Source organism: Harpia harpyja, chromosome 18, assembly GCF_026419915.1.
Source record: "Harpia harpyja isolate bHarHar1 chromosome 18, bHarHar1 primary haplotype, whole genome shotgun sequence".
Taxonomy (NCBI): domain Eukaryota; kingdom Metazoa; phylum Chordata; class Aves; order Accipitriformes; family Accipitridae; genus Harpia; species Harpia harpyja.
The window spans coordinates 25,946,534-25,966,307 of NC_068957.1; the positions used below are offsets into that span (position 1 = coordinate 25,946,534).

Consider the following 19,774-nt stretch of genomic DNA (forward strand, 5'->3'; position numbering starts at 1 on the left):
CTGCAGAGTGAATCCTCTTTAACGCTAGGAGCTCGTACTCGCTGGTTGTGCAGCAGTGTTACAGCTGGTTTTTAGCAGAAAGGTACTTTCCCTAAGGTACCCCCTGTGGATGGGGGGAGAGGGCCCTCAGCTTGCAGATAGAGCACAAATGCATCGTCTCCCCTTATCTGTGGGATGAGCTATTGCTGTATCAGCCTTGCGATACACCTTATTTGTTCCCTTGTGTGTTAGCCGTGCCAAGCTGGGCACGCCGGAGCTCTGGATGCTGCCCTACTCAAGAGGTCCGGTGTCAGCCAGGCGCTTCTGACGTTCTCGGTTCATTCTCAGTCTTTAAATTGCTCAGCAGTGGTCAGGTGCCTCCGTGTGCTTCACAGCAAGCGCAGGGTCTGAACTGCAAGCACAAGAACTCCTGTAGGTTTTACAAAGCAAGCCATTCTGTGCTTTACATACGGCAATGGAAGGGTGAGTGCAAGGCCTGCTGGACCTGTCCCCAGCACTGCTCCCGGCAGATGAGTGGCACTGTGGGAACCTTCCCCAGCTAACTCCCAGGTAGTTCCCAGGTACACTGGGGCAATCAGATTATTCCCCACAGGCGTTCAGCACGCAGCCACGCTATATGCGTAGGCAGATGTTTGCCCAGCCTTGCCTTACAGCCTCCTGCAGAACGAACACTTTGGCAGTGCTCCTCATTTCAGTGCTATGAGGGCTCTTCTGGTGAGACAGGTTTTCTCGCTGCTACAAGTTCAGCCCCTTCCGTGTTCTGCTTTGGTGGGCAGAGAGAAGGGCTGAGTGTTGCGTCTTGGTGATAACCCTGTTGGTGTTGGGAGAGTCAACTACTCCTACCTAGTCTCTTTTTTTCCCCAGGCTAAATAAACCTTGTTTCAGTTTGTTAAAGGAAAGGTTTCATATTTTTGTTGCAGCTGGACTCCAAGAAAAGTGCTGATCAATGAGATCTTTTTGTTTAACGTTTTGGGGAGTGGTGTCAATGTCTGTGACTGTTTCTACACCTGCTGCTTTTCCTCCGCAGGTACACGGACTTTGGGCTTCTTGTCGCTAAACGTAATCTTTGTCATTCCAGGCTGTTTTCATTTTACAGACTTGTCTTGGCTCTAAGCACCTGCAGCTCTTCCCAGCTCAGGCAGAGGTGCTGGGCCTGTTGTGGTGCTGCCAGCAGCCGTCCAGGCAGGACAGGCAGCCCGGTCCTGCCTGCAGCCCCCCGCTGTGGCAGAGCCCATCGCGCCGTGGTCCCTGGTGCCAGCGGCTGCCCCTTCCCTGCTGCCTGCCTTACCGGCTTTGTAGTACAATTCCTAATGAAAGCTATTTAACGTCGTCTTCTCTGCCCAGGGCGTTTTGTCCCTCGTTGCTCCAGGCAGGAGGCCCTCCTTTCCAGTGCGTAAATAAATACCCATCGTGGCCAGCCTTTACCAATGGCCTTGCCTCACTCAGTTTCTGCCCAAAGGGGCCACCTCTTCCCTGTTTTTTGGCAAGCCTTTAGACAGTGATGCTGGGGGTGCAGCCAGACTTGGGTACCCTGGCATGTGTCCCATGCTCCGGTGCCACATCCCGGCTCCACTGACTAGTCTCTTCTTTACTTTACAGCTGAGTCCTTTAAGGAGTTTGCAGAGCTGCTCCACGAGGTAGAGCTGGAGAGGTCCATGATGGTAAGATGATCTGAACTGTGCTCTGGTAATTACTGCCTCGTCACAATGTTTAAAGGCTAAATCATGGCCAAACAGCACCACGTACCTTGGTGTGAAGCTTCCCGCCAGAGGGAAGCTGGGACCACTGGGAATGTTGCGCTTTGTACCACGTCTGGTCCATGGTGCCATTGCCGTGGGCCCTGAGCAGCAAAGGGAAGGTGCTGGGCGGGGAGGGGGAGAGGTTGTCCCACACAGTGTCCAAAACCTCTCCTGCGTGCCAGGCAGTCATGGAGCCCCAGGATCCTGCAATCTGCAGCAGGTTTGCTTTGCAGAGCCAGGGGTGTCTGAGCTGGTAACAAGCTGGTTTTGTGGTGAAATAAAAGTGTTGAAGGATAAGAAGCAAGATGTATTTTTAGCTTTGTTTTTGCCAGCTGCAAGCATGCAGGTCCCCCTGTGCCCCTGCCCTTGCCAGCACAGCTCCCGCAGGGCAATGCGCTGCCTTCCGTCTCCCGCTGCGTTGTGCCCTCTGCCTCTCCAGAGCTCCTCCAGAGCGAATGTTGGCTTCCCGTTTCACTCCTAATTCCAGGAAAAACACGAAGGTTAGGCTCAGTAGAGAGCTTTTACAGCATGCCAGGAATGTGCTGCTTGGCTCTGCTTTCCTCTGCCTCGTGCAGCAGTGAGAGCTCATGCCAGGCTGCTGTCCGGGCCAGCGCCGCAGGGGTGGCTGCGCCGGCGGGACGCCACCGTCGGCTCTGCGGGTCTGCAGGCAGGCAGGGAATGGGAAGAAAATAGTAAGAGGCTGGAGGAAAGCAGTAAGATATTTATTAATTACATCCCAGGTACAATGGCTCCTTTGGCAGTGGGTAAGTGGGTGGAAGGGGTCATTTCAGGGATCATGGATGCTTTTAGGGATGCTGTCCAACTTTTCTAAGAAATCTTTTTTTGCCCTCCACTTGTAGGAGCAGTCCTTCACAGTAGCTCACTCAGGAGGTTTCATACTCTCACCAAGTTGATCAGCTTTAAATTACCTGAAAGGGCTGTGGCAGTGTAGTGTTGTATCCCCTTCTCTTCGCCTCTCCCTTCTCTGGAGCTCGGGAGAGAGCCTGTCACAGTAGAAGTGGGGACGGGAAGAGATGGCAGGTCGTGTCCCAGTGCCAGGGTGGAGCTGGAGCCAGTGATCTGGGGTGAGTTTGCCTGTGGATTCATGGAGAGGGAGCGCAGAGCATGTCCCAGGAAAGCATCTTTCAGACACTGACAGGACTGGAAGAGACACGGGCAGACTCTCCTTTTCCCCTAGCTGTTATTCTCTCACTGTGACAGACAACCTGCTGTCATTCCTCTTTTGGCTGGATCTCAGGAAAAGGAAAGTCCGTCATTTATTTGAGAGTTGTGTTGTTAGAGCCATCAAGCCCAGTGCAGTCTGTGGTGAGAAATGCCAGACCATGAGAAAGCCACGGCAGGGAGCCAGCCCCAGCCCTGCCTTCTGCTCTTGTGAGCTTGGGGCCTTCATCACGCCTTCTCTGAGAAGCAACTCCTGCCCATCGTGGCCTTGCTGAGCTGTTATGGGTTGTTTAGCTTTGGAAAACAGCTCGTTTCAGGACTGGGGCAGCCGCTTTCTGACAGTGCACTCACCAGCATGAGCATCTGCTGCTTTCACCGGGAGATGCTAGCGACTTGACACGTCCCTGCTTCTGGGATCTTACCCATCACAGCTTTGCATTAAAGACAAGAGCGGGTGCTGTCGTGGAAAGCAGGGCTAGTGCAGCGGCATGCCTGGGCGGCAGGAGGGAGTGCGGCTGGGTTGTCCGGAGCAGAGGAGCTGGCAGCAGTGGCAGAGGGGAAGCAGCTGCAGCACCATGTCTTCTCTGCTCCCTTCCCTCCCGTTAGAGCAGGCAGGGCAGCTCGCTGCAGGCAGGGACCCAGCTGAGCTGACAAGTAAGTAGCAGTCTCTAGTGTGCTTTGAGAATATATATGGTTCTGATTTGTGCTTCTCAGAGAGATAAACAAACAGCCTTGCCTCCTGGGGCTGCTTCTAGTGAGGGCTCACCCAGCAGCCAGCATACTTTGAACATCAGTTCTCTCAGCCCTTCCCATGTCCAACAGGGACAGCAGTTCTCTTAAAATGGGATGGGTGGCAGGTGCTGCCACTGATGGGTTTGTCCTGCCTGAGCGCAGCCTGTGGCACAGGGACCACGCATGCTGTGCTTCCCTGGGGCTCGCTCCCTCCAGCGTGCCAGCGACACAGCGCAGGACTGAGCTGGGCAGCTGGGTCTGTGCAGTGAAAGCAGGCCCATGAGGGTCTGTCTTAGCTTTATTCTGAGGCTGGAGAGGCCAGCAGGAGCAAAGCCTGCCTTGGCACAGACGGGACCGCGGGGGAACTGGTGTCCCAGAGGGCTGCTGCTCCGGCAGGCTGGTGCCTGGGGTTTGATGGGAGTAACACAACGTTTTAGGCAGAGGGCAATGGCTCAGCGCGCAGCCGTGCAGGGAAGGTGGCAGGCTGGAGAAAACCCAGCTGTCATCTACAGAATGTCCCTGAAGCCTCGTGTGCCGTGATTGGGGTTTTCCCTGTATTACAGGTGGGGAAAAGTGGGTACAGATGGGTTAAGTGACTTCACCTACAGACAGAGAACAAGTTTGCAGTCAGAGACATTAAAATCTAAGAGTTCTTGGCTTCTAGCCCTGTTCAGCCTCTATTTAAGAGAAAATTAATCTGTGTCCTGTAATTAAACTGTTTCTTTCTTTGCGCTGTAGGTACAGAATGCTAGTGATTTGCTGATCAAACCTTTGGAAAACTTTCGGAAGGAGCAAATAGGGTTCACCAAGGTAGGGCTTGTTTGTTTGGTTTTTTTAAATTTAAACAGATTTGTTTTCTATTACTATGTTTGAATTCAATTTTTTTTTCTCCTGTTTTTTTTGTTGTTAATTTTAAAAAGTAGACAATTGTACTATGTTTCGACTTCATGCTTTCAGAAACTTCCCCGTTTAATGCTGGCTTTCAGCTGCTGGTGCGAGAGAGTCTGTGCTGTGACTTTTAGTCTGATTTTTCAATCATAAGAGGCTCCAAAACCTTTTCCTGAATTCTTTGGGTTCTCTTCTGGCCTAATTCCAGCACTGTCTCCATCCTGAGCAAGGAGTGCTTGTTTCGACTGGTGATCAGGAGATACTCCTTGCTTCTTTCTGTCTTCTCCTCTTTGTTCATTCAGTGCTATTGAGAATAAAATACTTTCTTCAGATAAGCATGTGTTGGAGCAGGAGGGAGAGAGTGCAGCAGAGGCTGGCAGTCAGAATTTGATTATAGTCATAGGGCTTTTGTTATGAAATATTTAAATAAAGCACCTAATGAGTCTTTCAGATGGACCAAACTTTTAAAGAAACAAACTATAAAAAGCAAATCCTGCACATGTTGAGCAGAAAAGATTATTTTTCCCTTGTCTGCTATCAAGAAGTCCTGGTTCCACATTACTCGGCGGCAGCTTGAAATGGGGCTGGCTCTGAACCAGCTCAGAAATGGAGATGTTTTGGAGAACACTTGGGGCTTGGATTCAGCCCAGCCCATCTGGAGTCTTTGACGTTTAATAAATACAGGACTTGAGAAAAGATACTTGATCACCATCCTGCCCTTCAGAATCCCCCTGCACGACTGTGTGTGTAGAACACCTCTCTGAGAAGCCGCAGCAGCGTGAGCATGGTGAAGGTGGCAGCCATGGCCATCGGTCTCGCGCTGGCGAAGTTGCCTGCACTTCCCCGCCAGGCACAGGGGGAAAGCCTCCTCAACAGTGGGTTTTGCAGCAGACCTTTGTCTTATGAGCACACGGACATGCCCAGGGCTGAGAAAAAACTCCCTCCTGATTTATCTGTCTGCATTACCAATAGGGCCAGCACATATTTAGAAGAGAGTCGTGGGGACAAGGTCAAGTTTTATTTTCTCCTCTGTGTTTATGGAGCACTTAAGTCAAGAGGGCAATGGTCTGCAAATGTGAAGGTGACAGTATTAAAGTGTCCTTCAGGTTGTTTTCTTCTCAGGCAGCCCTTAAGGTATGTAAGGATTACTTTGTCTACAGCCCGGAGCGCTCTCTGCTCCAAGAGCCGTGCCACCTCCCGCCTGCAGCTCACCTACCCTGCCTCCTGCTCCGGAGCTGGCTGGTGCCCGGCTAGCAGGCACTTGTCTCAGCACGGTTGGTGCCGTAGCCCCGGCAGCGGGGGGCTCCGCGCACTGACACGGGTTCACCTGGCAGCTTACAGCCCTTCCTCGGTCCTTGCTGACAGGGCAGGGTGCTCCGGGTGGAGGCGTCGGGCAGTGACCGTGGTGGGATGCGGTTCAGAAGCAGTTAAGAGAGGTGGCGGAGAGTAGGGTTTCGTTGCACGTGGCTTGGAGGTCTGTGTGGTTTGGCTTTGTTTTTTGTTTCTTATGAGGAACACGAACTGCAAAGGTTTCGGGGGCACCTCGGTGAGAAGAGGGCTCTGCCGTGGCTCGGCAGAAGTGCTCACACGCAGGAGCTTGCAGGGGAGTGCTTTGCACCCCACTGTGTTTGCAGGTGCACCCACGCTGACAGGGGATGCACAGGGAGGTAACGCTTTCTCCAACACCGCCCTGCAGCCTTGAGTGGGTGCGAGTTTCAGAGGGAGCCCCAGCCTGCTCCAGACCCTTGCCCTCATCTCCATTGCTTTCCTGACAGGAGCCTGTGCTACACCACTGGCCCGGGTCCCACTGGGCTGCGTCCTCTGGGTATCGCCTCGGGCACAAAGCCTTCCTTCACTTGCCAGCCTGCAGAGCTCCTCTGGGTCATTCACATCGCTCAGCAGAAGGCGTGAAATACAAATGAGGACTCCTCACAATGGTGCTCTGTCAGCGAGGGGTCCCTCTCCATTTCTGCTGTGCCTCCACTGACGGGCATCACCCGAGTAGATCCTTCCTGATTTACACCAGGGGGAGAGAGGCCGGGGCCAGGCTGTGGAGCAGACCAGAGACATGACACAGAGAATTTGTGCCCTCTGCTTCGTTTCCCATATTTTGGCAGAGTAGCCTTCTGTGAGATGTTTTCTGTTCTCTTTGCAAGATGCTGAAGCCAGATAGGAAGAGCCTTTGAATTGGGTCTTTGTGATGACTCTGGCTGGAGAGCAGCCAGTCAGTCTGACTAAGACATCTGAGTCTGCATTAACCCGTTTTCCCAGGGATGAATGGAGTCTCCCCGGTCAGATGGTGTGCTCCCACACAGGGGAGCCCCCAGGGTGTCACTAGGACCTGCCGCAGCTGCCCCCTCCAGCCACCTTCCCCTGCTAGCTGCAGACCTGTGGGATCGTTGCTCTTCCCATGACTTATTGGTAAATGTTTGTATGTGTAAACATCAAGAATAAAAGCAGAGGATCTGGAATCCCCTGAGCTGACCCATTTCTCAGCCTTGGCCCTGGCACCTTACTCTGCTCGAAAGCTAAAGAGCTGGTGGGAGTTCATGGCTGGGGGTGCAGCACTGATTTGGTGAGCGTGTAAAGCTCACAAAACCAGCATAGTCAAGACTGCTGCGAGTGCTAGGAAGGGCACGGATGGTACCAGGGAGGTGCAGGCATTGCTTAAGGGAGAGAGTGCTTAAGGGGGTGGTCTGTTTTTTCATTTCACATTAGATGATATTCATGGAGGCTAGACTGCGTGCTCAGTCCACACAGGCTATGAACTTGGTGGGTTTTGTGCCATGTGCCATCTCTGTTTGGCAGAAGCTGTCTGAGTGCCAGGTGTGCCTGGTGAAGCCATGCCTGACAGGTTTGAAAACGAGCAGAGTAGCATGTGGGGTGGTGGAGTTCTTGATTAGCAGGGGAAGGAGGAGTAATTAGAGGGATGTGTTCACCACAAATGGGAATGCGAAGCAGGATGGTAGGAGTGGTGGTGGCCTGAAGCCCCGAATGAGCACGGTGTTACTTAGCACATGTTCCTCTTGGTCCACAGAGCTGTGTGGCAGAGTGATGCATGTGTTCTGCAGCAGATGCAGCTCTGCAACAGCCCGAGGAAAACCCCTCCTTACCCTCTCGCAGGACAGACCCCCTCGGTGCGATGGGGCTGGGGCTGAGCTCAGGGTGCTGCTGTAGGGACCTCGCAGACAGAGGGTGCCTGTCCCTCCCTCCCTGCCAGCAGCCTCCCAGCAAAGCCCTTGGCTTTCAGCTCACACGCTGTGGGTGAGCTCTGTTCTGGGGTTGGCGTACTTTCGTTAAGAGCCTTGCTGCAGTCATTAAGTTTAGGAGGATTTGAATAGAAAAAGTTTCATTCCAATTCCACTTGGAAGGAGACAGCTTATTTTAAAAAAAAAAAAAACAACCCAAAACAAAAATGAAAACACAAAGCAAAACAAAAAAGTCAGAGGGGAAAAACTTGTTTGGACTCATTGTAAGCTGCGAGAGGAATGTTTACTATGCTCTGGGATGCTGAATAAATGCAGCATTTTTCAAAAAGTCCTTACATAGGAGATAACATGTATTCCTAAAAGCACTTAGTTAATTCTGATATTAATATTTCATTCATAATAATTTTAAAAGAAAGGGAGGACAGTGACTTCTACTTGCTTTCATCTCTGTGGGAGCAAGATCTAAGGAGCATTTGAGAGAACACAGAGGGTGAAGGGAAAAGACCAGGTTAAACTGAGTGGTTTTATAGAAATGCTCTTTCTACACCCTTCAATAGCATTTTACTTTTTAGAAATTATCTTTTTTTCTATTAGCTGCTGATGCATCATAAAAGTTAGTTAAAGTCAGGCATGAAGTACTTTTTTCCATATGAACATACTTCTCTTTTTCCCATTTCTTCCCTCCGCCATTTGCCAATGAGGCTGCAAGCTGAAGGAGAACCTGCCACCCATCTTGCGCCTTCGCCTCCTCTCCAGCAACAGCTTGCGATTTCCCCAAACTCTTCGGGGGTTTGAGTTTATTCAGTGCTGTCTTCTTTATCAAGTGATGGTGAGCACATCACCGTTTGTGTTCATTACTGGGCGTCCATGTTGTGAGCGCAGTAGCTCTGCTGTGATTTCAGCAGGATTATTGTTGCCTTCATCAAAATGGGACATACTGAGGCAGGAAATGCAGCAGAAGCAGATCCATTTAATATTTACAGGCTTTCAACTTCCAGTGTTTCCCAGGCTCTGCTCAGAGCCGTGTTGCAGCTTTGCTCTGAGGAGGCGGCAGGGATGGGGATGTGCGGGCAGGGGCAGGCAGGGGGGAGCCCAGGAGCACCCGGCGTTGGCTGTGCACCCATCTCCCATTTGTGGCCGGCTGCATGTCCTGCTGGGTGCTGATCGTCCACCCGAACCCCTGCAGGTGTGTTCAAAGGTAGAGGCTCCCGGCAGGCAAAGTGTGTTTCATTTTGTTTTGGTTTTCTTTAAGAAGAAGAGAAGTAGCCATGTGAGCTGGGCTCCTCGCTTGCAGCTCACTCTGCCTCTTGTAGGATGGGAATTTCAGAGGATCCTAATTAGCAACTAATGGTTAAGGGAGAGTTTTGGCAAGTCTGTTTGCCCCTCTCTCCCCCCAGTCCTCGGCTGCTCCATCTCTCACTCAGGCTGGAACAGAGCGGCTGCTGAGGGGCTTCGGCTTTGCCCCACTCCTGGCAGCTGCAACCAGTGTGCAGGGCAGGACCCCGTGCATGTGGAGCTACCCAAAGCCGCTGGTGGATCGACCGCTGGACTGGGCAGCCTGGGCTTTTTTGAGGACTTCTGTTAATTTCTCGTTAAAGCAGCATCTGCTGAAGCTTAGAGAGTGAAGCTTTCGAAGAGCACCCTCCTCCACTGCTGTGCAACTGCCTGCATTCAGGTGAAATCAGCTGTTTCTCTTGGTGAGCAAATAAATGAAACTTGGGTGGCTTCTTGGTCTTGGCAAATCTTAATAGGAAGGTAATGCTGTCCTTTGCTGAATATTCATGAGGAACTAATTTGCGTTCATCTTTCCAGATTGTGCTTCAGTCTGGGTGGGGTTTTTTTGTGTTGTTTTTTGTCTTGGCTTGCTCTGTTCAGCAGCCAACAAGCTGTTAGAAGCCTTGGCTTGACAGTCGGGAGGGATTTGTAGTTCATCCTTCTGCTTTTCAGTTATATGTTAATTAGCCAGAGGGAAACAATTGGCAAGCCCCCTTTTAGTGGCCAAAAATGCTGTTCTGCGCTGCACTCCTTTCCGCACAGCAGCAGTTCTCCTGCAGGAGCGAGCTGTGCTCCACACGCTGGTGTCCATCTCGGCCGTCATTCCCGATCCCCTCGATCCCCGGGGAGAGCTTGGCGTTCCGCACCCCCAGCGTGGCTGTGTGCCCCTGCCCGCCCATGGGTGCTGGCAGAGGAGGAGGCACTCCCTGAAGGAGTTCTGTCTGGCCTCCAAGCTCCTGCTGCAGAAAAAGCTCTTCCGTTGCTCCCCCAGGCTTTTTCTTTCTTTTCACCTATCTTTTCCACTGCAGAGATGACCCTCTGCCGCAGGACGGGCCATGACTTCCCGTGGGACACTGCCCATGTGAGCAGGTGGCAGAGCTGCTGCATGGGTTGCAGTTCGTGGTCTCCCTGTGGCTGCAGGCTTGTGTTCTTGTGGCCGTCTGCACAGGCACCGTGGCCACCCACAGCTCGTGGTCTCCCCCCATGGGCTTATATTCCTGTGGCCATCTGCACGGGCACCACGGCCACCCGCAGCCTGTGGTCTCCCCCATGGGTTTGTGGTCCTGTGACTGCACGGGCACCCTGTCTACCCACAGCAACGTCACCTCTCCTGGGGATGAGGTGCCCTCTCGCCAGGACCCATGCGCTCCCAGGCTGCCGCATTCAAAGGCACGTCCCCCTGCCCTGCCTGGCACTGCTTCCCTGCCTGCAGGCTCTGCTGTGCCCGGCCAGGGCAGCAGCAAGCTGCGGTGGGCAGCGGCTCCCTGCTCCCTCTCCCTGCGCTTTCCCGCAGCTCCCGGGGCAGAGGAGCAGCTGCCCAGCCTGCGAGCGATGGCGAAGGGTGGGAGAGGCTGGTCCCTGCTCTGGGCTGGAGCATGGCTGCCGTCCCTCGTGGCCACTCCACCGGGGTGGGGACGGCTGAGTCACCCCATGTGTGCCGCTCACCGGCGTGGAGAGGCAGGACAGGACGCCTGGAACAGTGCCTCGAGCACAGGAGCACGCTTCAGCCCCTCTGCTGCTGCACCTTCAGCTGCTCGCCTCCCGGTGCCCTAAGGAGCGGGGCTGGCACTGTCCCTTGCTGTGTTGAGAGACCACCTCTGCGTGCCACCTCCGTGGGGATAGCTGGGCTCTTGTTGGTTGGATTCGGAGCTAGCTTTCCTTCACCGGGGGATTTTGGGGACCTGCTGCTGGTGTAGCCATCCTCTCTGAGATGCAAGAAGATGGCACAGCAGAGGTGTAAGCTGCAGACCTGCAGCGCTGCATTGGCTGCCGGTGCTCTTGGTGCAGCTGTGTTTCACTGGCCCTTCTGTGGCCTTGGGGTTTGGTGACTCCTCGTTACAGAAATGAAAACAAGCCTAGGTTCCTGGCTGCATTAGACATGGCGTCTAATGGCACACAGACAATCCAGAAGTGTGACCTTACAGACATGGTAATTGCTGCTTTGCAAACGCTTTTCCTTCTCTGGGTTTGGATTTACTTATCAGGGGTGTTAGTCACGAGGGTGGTGTTTTGTTTTCACAGTTCTTCCTGGCATTGGCTCTGCAGCTGCAGTGCTGCTTAAATTAGGTTTCACTCTTAGAGGACTCTCTGCTCCTCTGGATTTTATACAGATCTCTTCATTCTGAGGCATGAATTTGCTAACATGGAGTTACAGTATCCCTGATATTGCATAGGATGATACCAGAAGATACACTTCACTTCAGGGGTCTTGTAGTTACAGGGTCTCTGTAGGGCAGTAGGTGTAATTACTGGGGTAAAAAGGTTTTCTGGTCTAAGCTTGCCCTGCTCCACACAGTTAAATATAAGCAGGGATATTCGAGTTGCTGCCTCTGCGTTTTTCCATAGTCGTTGTCCTTTCACAATAACAATGTGGAGGGATTAGAGAAACAGGACTCTCTTGTGGGGTGAGAAATCCTTTTTGTAGGAAGACAACTGGCAGTAATGCTTGTCCACCCTTTGTCTGAGGTGCCTCTAAGGAACTGGTGTCCACCAACATGAGCCTAGGTGCTGATGGCAAGCTGCTCCTCCAGCAAAGGCTGAGATGGCTATTGCCAGTAGATCTGACCTAGCTGTTGAATGTGAGTGCCTCTGCCCTTCTCTGACAGACGCTACCCATGATGGGTAACGTGGGGAGGAGCTGTGCAAGCTTCATGTGCTCCCATAAACAACCTACGAGTGTTTCCCTGTGCGCGCCCACCAGAAAATAACCTTTCTTCTTCCAGAGGCAATGTGGCAGTAGCCACTATGAGCAAGGGGCTGAGAAGAAAGCAGATCATTAGATGGGGGCTAACTGCTGTGCCATAGCACTGGTTTTGGGAACCCCCAGGCATCCTGCTGTGTAGGACGTCCCATTAGACAGACTGAATAGTCCGTGCAAGTGGAATGGGGAAGCAAAACTTCATGGCAGGAGAACTGACTAAAGAAAGAGAAAGGACTTTATTTAGGAAATGCAGCTTCAAACTTTGTGGTCACTGCTGAATTCATGAGGAAAATAACTAATAGCCCTCAGTCTGGCAGAGTCCATCTGCTCTGTTTTGTGGTGGCATTGGTGTGTGTTTGTGTATTCGTGAACTTCTTAATGGGGGCAAGAGAATAGGATTTCAGGGCTTTTAGGAGATAATTGTTGAAAGATACCAGTAATTCCACAGGAGGCTGGGATTTCCTAACTCTGCTTTCCACTTTCTTGAGCTTTCAAAAGCTAGACAGAGGATTTGGGCATCCTATACATACCCTCTGGTATGTATACACTAGTCCTCAGCTGCTTGGACCTGGCATTGAGGCTGTTGCCAGGCTGGCATTTCCTTATTTTAGCAATTTAACTGCCTCTCAGCAATCACTGATGGCTCCATCTGATGTGGGTATTTGTCAACCTGGCTTCTACTTGTGGTTGTTTCTTGATTGCCGCAGTCCTCTGTGGTTTCACAGTCATTGTAAGGCACAAGCAAACCGCCTGGTCCTCAGCTTAGCTCCTCCCTGTGTTCTCTCTGGGTTTTGTTCTTAAATGTCTCTTTTTGCTCTTCTTCTAGACATTTACCCTTTCAGGTTTGCCAGTGCAAACAACTCTTTGTTGTAGTGGTGCCTTCACAAAGTCTTTTTTTCTTAACAAATCAGTCCACACTTTGTGTTTGCATGCCTGTGGTAGGCATGTTTGAGATGTACAATAGGTCAGTAAGAACCAGACCATCTGCAGGGGACCTCCAAGAGGTGAAGTCTTCACATTGTGCATTGTAAAACAGCTATGTTTGAGGCAGCGTTCCCCTGGGCCGTATTTGGGCTGGGTGCTATGCAGTAAAACTTGTGTAAGTTTGGACTGCAAGGTTTGTGATCTCTCTTTCCACCACTGCTAATAAAGAGATGATGACTTCCCTCCCACGTATCGCCCCTTCCAGTCTTCTGCTTTCGTTCTGATACTTCTCAGAAACACAGGATAAAAGCTTCAAAACACAAAATTGCCAAGCTCCTAACAGATCTTTTCTTATCCTGGACATGTCTTTGACATTAATGTATTTGCCCAGTTGTTTCTGAACTATGTGAACAGCACATTAGAAAATGGTGAATAGGTTTTTGATGTCTCAAGTTTACTTGATATTGAAGAGATTGAGAGGGGGAACAATACCTCATCAGTGAGGCTTTTGCCACAATGCTAACATGACAAAATACTTCAAGTGCCTGTGCCACGAAGTATTGCCAGAGCTTGGTCTTGAGGTGTAACTAAACCCAGTGTAGGCAACAGACACTGAAAGCAGAGCAAATGGTAAGTGGCCTCCTGTTCTGGTTGGGTCGACCAGAATTTTTCCATGGGAGTACTGAATTGCACAAAAGATCTTGGCATTGTTGCATGTTCTTATCTGGAAAATGCCAATAACTGGTTCTGCTTCAACTCTGGCATCTACAGGAAAGAAAGAAAAAGTTTGAGAAGGATGGTGAGAAGTTTTATTCCATGCTGGATCGCCATTTGCATTTGTCTTCCAAAAAGAAGGAATCCCAATTACAGGAGGTGTGTATGGAGTTTTCTTCAGAGTTGGGTCCAGAAGCAACACCACCAGCTATGCTGGATCTTAAAAAAGGGGGGGGGGGAAATTGTGCCTTTCAGTAACCAGTTGAAATTGATAAGCAATTAAATGTGCCTAAAGCCTAGATTCTCTGGGTGAGATCAGGGAAATTGAGATCATAGTTCTCCTTATTGTGTTGAATGGTAGTAGTGGCTTGATGCATTGTCATCGCTTGTTCTCACCCTTATAGTATAGGACAGTGACCAGTTATACTGGCACAGCTGGGGATTGGCCGCTCTTCCACCTGGCTTGGGGAACTGATCTGGCTGAAAAATAGCTGGTTAATATTATTTTTGCCAGCATAGTTTCTTGCCTAGCTCCTGGTGTTTGCAGGGGTGGTTGTGGCAGTAGGCCCACGGTGGCAGAGAGCAGCAGGCAGAGGAGGGGTGATGCCCCTTCCAGCTGATGCTGCTGCCAAACATGTTGCAATAAGAAAGGAAAGCCCCAGCTGTTCCAGCCCACATCAGAGTAGCTGGATCAAATCAAATCTGTCAAACCAGTTGTCAGATCACCCTACAAGCATCTTTGCAAGGCAAAATTTGCATAAGCGGTGGTATCACGGCATGCCACGTTGTCCTACCTGGTGCTGCAGCTCTGGAATTGCTGGTTTCAGGTCACAGCTGGAGTCAGGCAAGAGGATTGTGACAGTGGCCCTGTCCTCACTGGTGCAGGGCTACATACAGGTGGAGAAGGAGCTTATGCTAAAATAACAAATACACTTCAGGAAAGCCTTCTCCTTGCAGAATGGGGTGAGGTTCTGGATCCATAAATGAAAGGGAGCCAGAAAAGGGCAGACCTGAGACGAATGGTCAGTGTTCCAGTCTTCTGGTTCTGTGCAAAGTGTTCAAAACATGGGCTGAACACCTTTGGCCGGCTTTTTCTTAAGTGAGGACAGAACGATTTATGGGCTGACAGACAAATGCTAGTCAAATATTGTCAAGCTAGATGTGATGTATTTTCTTTTTTCACCTCTCGCTCTTTCTTCCAGGCTGACCTTCAGGTTGACAAAGAGAGACACAATTTCTTTGAGTCCTCCCTCGAGTATGTGTACCAGATCCAGGAGGTGCAAGAAAGCAAGAAATTCAGTATCGTTGAACCGGTAGGAGCTTCCTTTTCTTTCAGGCCTTGTTGTTTGATGCTCAGATATGCTGACTGGCTGACAGTCAGAGGAAGGGATGAGTTACCAGGTTGGATTCAGTCCTGGGGAGTCTTGTGATAGAGCAGGAGTTAACCTTGCACACTTGGATTGCTGCAGCTTAATAGCCTTAGTGGTGTTTGCTGGAACACCATGAGGCCACGGACTTGTTTCTCGTGTCTGTAAGTCGATCTTGAGGAACCGGCTGGACGCTGTAGGTAGCTAGAGGTCTTGTTTTGAATTATCTTGGACACTTTGTGTTTAGTAAGCGTTAGTTGTCTTCAGAGGGAGAGAGTTGTTATCTGGTCCGCTTGCCTGTCACGGCACGGGCTGCAGTGGTACCAGTACAGGGACCCTGCCCTGGGTGGGTGGCGCTGCCCTGGCGCCGGATGCGGTTGAGCGTGGGATCATGTAGGTCTCGTGGACAAGCAATCTGCAGATCTACTCTTGTTGTCCCAGCAGGGTCTTTCATTTCGGGTGTGTTTTATTAAGACAGATGTGTGGGTGGTAGACCTGGGCTTTAGGGACATTGTGGGGGGTAAGTCATACTAAGACTTGCATCACTCCAAAACTGTAAGAAAAAAAAAAAAAATTTGTATATGTAATTTCTGAAACCCCGCTTCCTATCTATCTTTCCTCTGATTAGAAATATAGAAGAGAAGTTTAATCTGTGTCTTTTCCCTCCTTTGCAGGTGCTGGCTTTTCTCCACAGCCTCTTTACTTACAACAACCTGACAGTTGAGCTCACACAGGATTTCCTCCCTTACAAACAGCAGCTTCAGCTCAGCCTGCAGAATGTGAGTTCCTGCCCAGCTGAAGTATTTTTTGCATGTGACTTCTGTTCTCATTTGTATTTAAATGCCTCTGGTGGCAATGCTTTTCCATGCAAAACAAACTGTCCATGTTTGCATTGTGGGAGGTACAGATAAAGTTACTTCCTTCTCAGTTCACGTGTATTTTCTCCTATCCTGCACAAGAGAATCTGCAGGTGCTATTACAGTGTTTTTCTCTCCCTAGAAGGGGCTATTGCAATTGTATCATTTAACCTTGTGCGTAAACAAGCTGAGAATTTCTTCCAATTTCATGAGATTGAAATTGTACACGTCTTCTAATAAGGCCCCCAGTCTTGATCTTAATGGTATCAGCTTACTACATGCTTTGGTAAGCTCTTCTGCTGGGTAAGTATACATGGAGTAAAATATCTGTGTCCCATTTCTTTTATTCTCAGTCTTTCATGGCTGGCCCTTGTTTCCGTGGAACAACAGCCATAAATCTGTGCCAAGCTGAGTTTGCTGCTGGCGTATTAATTGGTCTAAGTGGTGTTCTATAAAAATGCCTTGATTTTGTACCCTGTGTTGACGTGACTCTTTAAAAATTATTTCATGCCAAGCCGTGTAGCATGATCTTTTGAGGAATCAATGCCTTAGTTTTGTAGGAGAACACACCTGTTACCTAAACAATGGTGTGAAGAGGAGTTCAAGTGCTTCCTTCTGCTCCACCTAGCCTTAAAATGTGCTAAGTTTCTTTTATTGAAAGAACAGGTGTCCTCCCAGTCGTGACTTGTCAGCACCGTTGCCATGCACGGTATGTTAAACCTTGTCTTTTCAGTCATGTTTAAGTGCCCAATGTTCTTACGGCTGGAGTTTTCCTGTGAATTTGTGGAGTGGCTTCTGCATTTTGTACATTGGGGACTGATTTGTTTCTGCCAGAGCACCTAAAATTTGACCAGGAATACCTGAAGCTTGCTCTTTGCTCATGTTCAAATGTGCTTCTTTTTGTTTTCTCTCAACAGACAAGGAATCATTTTTCCAGCACGCGGGAGGAGCTGGAAGACCTGAAGAAGAGGATGAAGGAAGCCCCTCTAACCTGCAAGCTACCTGGGCAGCCAACCATTGAGGGCTATCTCTACACTCAGGAGAAATGTAATGGCTTTTATATGCACCTGAATGCATTAAAGAACGCGTGAGCCTGGGCTGCCCTGCTTATAGCCCTGCGGCGTGGGCTGCGCTCAGCTCCCGTGGCTAGGCCAGCTTTAGCTGCGGCGTTGCTGTGGGCTGTGCTGCACGGGGTGTCACCGCCTGCCAGTGCCTGGGGAATCACTGGCGACTTTAGCTGCCAGCTTTCTCAGTGGTGGCACAGAGCTTTCTCCGGGTTACATGAGCCGTGTAAGCAAGGAGGTAATTGCCCTGCGCTCAAATTAGATGAGATTTATTACTCCTTCGTAGCACTGGAGAGACCGGAGCTCTGGCAGATTGCACCTTGGCTGCGTTTTATCAGAACGAATCTGGTGTCCTGCCCAGCTTCCCTCTCACAGCATCTCCGAGGGCATCTGAGCTCAGCTGAAGTGTTAACCAGCAATGAGAGTTAAGCTGCTGAGAGTGAAACTTGTTGTGATTCTGTGCAGAATCAAATCAAACGAAATTCAGTCTTTTACAAATACTCACTGTAGCTTTCCATGGCCATGCAAGCATGAATACTCAGGGGACAAAAGCCTGTATGCAGAGCTGTGGCCTCTGAGTCTACAGACAACTTACTTTGTGAGCAGTTAATTTTTGGATTTTGTGTACAAATGTATTTATAGATGTATTTGTATGTATGTTTATCCTGCTTTTAAAAGAAAACACATAGATGGTAATTTTAGACCACAAACAAATGTTGCACATTCCTGCATGCCAATGACTTTGGCATGCTGCCTCTATTTATGTTTCCCCTATAAATCGAGTATGAAGAGAGTTGTTCTTCCTGACACTGCAAGTTAAAAAAAATTACAGAAAAAATATCAGTTGAAGTATTTCATATAAAGGGGTTCAGGTAAGACAACAAAGAAAAGTGACAATAAATTTAGTGTGATATAAATAGGAACTTTAGAGTGTTTTAAAGATGCTGTTGTCTTTACTGCCAAGTTTTCATCAACAGGAAAAAATAGTGGTGTCTGTGTGAAACAGGCATTCAAGACACGTAGGATCCTGCCAGTGTAGGTCTTGGCTGGACTTGGCCAAACCAGCTTGGCTTGCCACCAAAATCCCACAAATGCCCTTTCACCAGTAGTGTTTTGGAAGGGTGCTGGAGGCGGCTGCCGCCCTGTGCTCCTCTCCTCCTCCTGGCTCTCGCCAGGGAGGTGTCCCTGTGGGGCCGGCACTGTCCATCCCCAGAGAAGCGTGGACATGTGGGAAATGCCAGCCATGCCTTGCCGGCTGCATCCAGCTACGGTGCTGTCTCTGACACCAGCTTCCCATGTGTTTCTACAGGGGCGCTGGGCATCTCCTGGGTGAAATATTACTGCCAGTATGAAAAAGAGGCAAAAACCTTACGGATGACGCCCATGGACCAGAAGCCTGGAGCTAAGCAAGTAAGTTGGTTTCTTGGAGGGATGTCTGCAAACACTGACGCACCCATCAGGTCTCACCTTCAATCCACCCACATCATCTCTTTCCGTAAGCAAATAGACGTACAAGTGCCACGTCCAGGGCAGTAGAGGCCAGCCCTGCTGTCGGGAGCAGTTGTCTGGCAGCACCGGTCCTTAAGACATGCCGGCAGTGGGCTGGTCCCAGTGCTGTGGCTGCAGCTGTGGAAGGGCTCCTGGCCACGGAGCGGAGGGGTGGGTTTCATGTCCCCTCCCTGCCTGGCCACACAGGCGGGTGGTTTGGTGCGACCTGAAAGAAGCACCTCTGTGAAGAGAAGTTTCACCTCCCTCTCGCCCAAATGACCTGCAGGGTTTGGCAGTGGAGACACGGGTTTGTGTAACATAAGCGTTATTCAGACAGTGGTGACTTGCGAGTTTGTCTAGTGTGGAATTTCTGCCTTTCTAGACAAGCTAATTTTTATATTTATCCATGCAAATGGGTGGTGAACCCGCAGCCTGGTTTGCACATAGCCCTCTGTCAGTGATTGCAAGTGCTTGAATTACTCAAGTTGTTAGATGAGTGCTTCCAAAAGCAGTATTTCTCTGCCTTTGCATGTTCACACAGTCACTGGTTTTTGATTTTGAATTCTGTTCTCAAAACTGGTTACGTGTGGGTGGGACCGGTGTTAGGAAAGGAGGAGAGGGCAGTGGTTGTAGCTCTGAACTGCAATAAGGCAACAATTTGGGGAACTGCTTCTTTCACAAAATGTTTTTTACCGGTGTGTCTGGGAGTTCCCTGCAGTTCCTCAGCGTGACAGAGGAGGGGTAGGATGCAGGCGTGGATGACAGAGTACAGCAAGTGCGTCCAGCTGAGTCCACCCGCCCTCCTCTGCCATGGATCGATGTCCCCTGGGGACTTCCCAGTCAGGCGTGCTGTTCTCCAGTTCGTGATCTCATGGTCTGTTCTTTGGCAGCCCTCTGCACACTGCAGCAATAAAATAAAATGTATTTTTTGGAAGCCCTTGGCAGAGACCTTGGCAAAGTAATGTCCAAACTATTGACTGGAGAGATCTATTTTCATTTCTGCTGTAAACATGCCTAGTAAGGCCAATTAATGCAGGTAGGGGCTTGCAAAAATGTAAATTAGTCCCCTTCCCAAACTCTTGCGCTCTGGTAGTCTGCACCTTCAGGTCACAGCTGGCCACACAACTTCAAATGCCACAATTACAAGCAGTGCTCTTAAAACCCCCAAACAACCAGCACACACACAAAACACAGCCAGAAGATTATCATCACGGAGTGTAAGCTGGATGTAATCCTGGAGGAGGCTGTCCTTGCTGCTGGGCTGTCCTGGATCTGCTTCTGTCAGAGGTCTTGCAGATGCAGTGGCAGTGACGGTCAAGGTGATTAATGCGTTCCAGGCTTGCACGCTCAACCCTAGGGTCTGGTTGGTTGTAGGGTCTCCTGTATGTCTCTTCAGAGTTCCTCCAAAGTTGTGG

The 19,774-nt window shown here is 50.3% G+C and overlaps 1 protein-coding gene across 2 annotated transcripts in view; it reads left to right on the forward strand.

The window, feature by feature from the left end:
- The window catches only part of OPHN1 (oligophrenin 1), a 69,201-nt gene that overhangs the window by 24,401 nt on the left and 25,026 nt on the right, over positions 1-19,774 (forward strand). For both annotated transcript variants that reach the window (XM_052813347.1, XM_052813346.1), the window contains exons 3-9: positions 1,600-1,661; positions 4,392-4,463; positions 13,641-13,742; positions 14,786-14,896; positions 15,625-15,729; positions 16,725-16,854; positions 18,181-18,281. In XM_052813347.1, the coding sequence (XP_052669307.1) occupies positions 1,600-1,661; positions 4,392-4,463; positions 13,641-13,742; positions 14,786-14,896; positions 15,625-15,729; positions 16,725-16,854; positions 18,181-18,281 (683 nt within the window). The remainder of the gene's footprint in view (positions 1-1,599; positions 1,662-4,391; positions 4,464-13,640; positions 13,743-14,785; positions 14,897-15,624; positions 15,730-16,724; positions 16,855-18,180; positions 18,282-19,774) is intronic.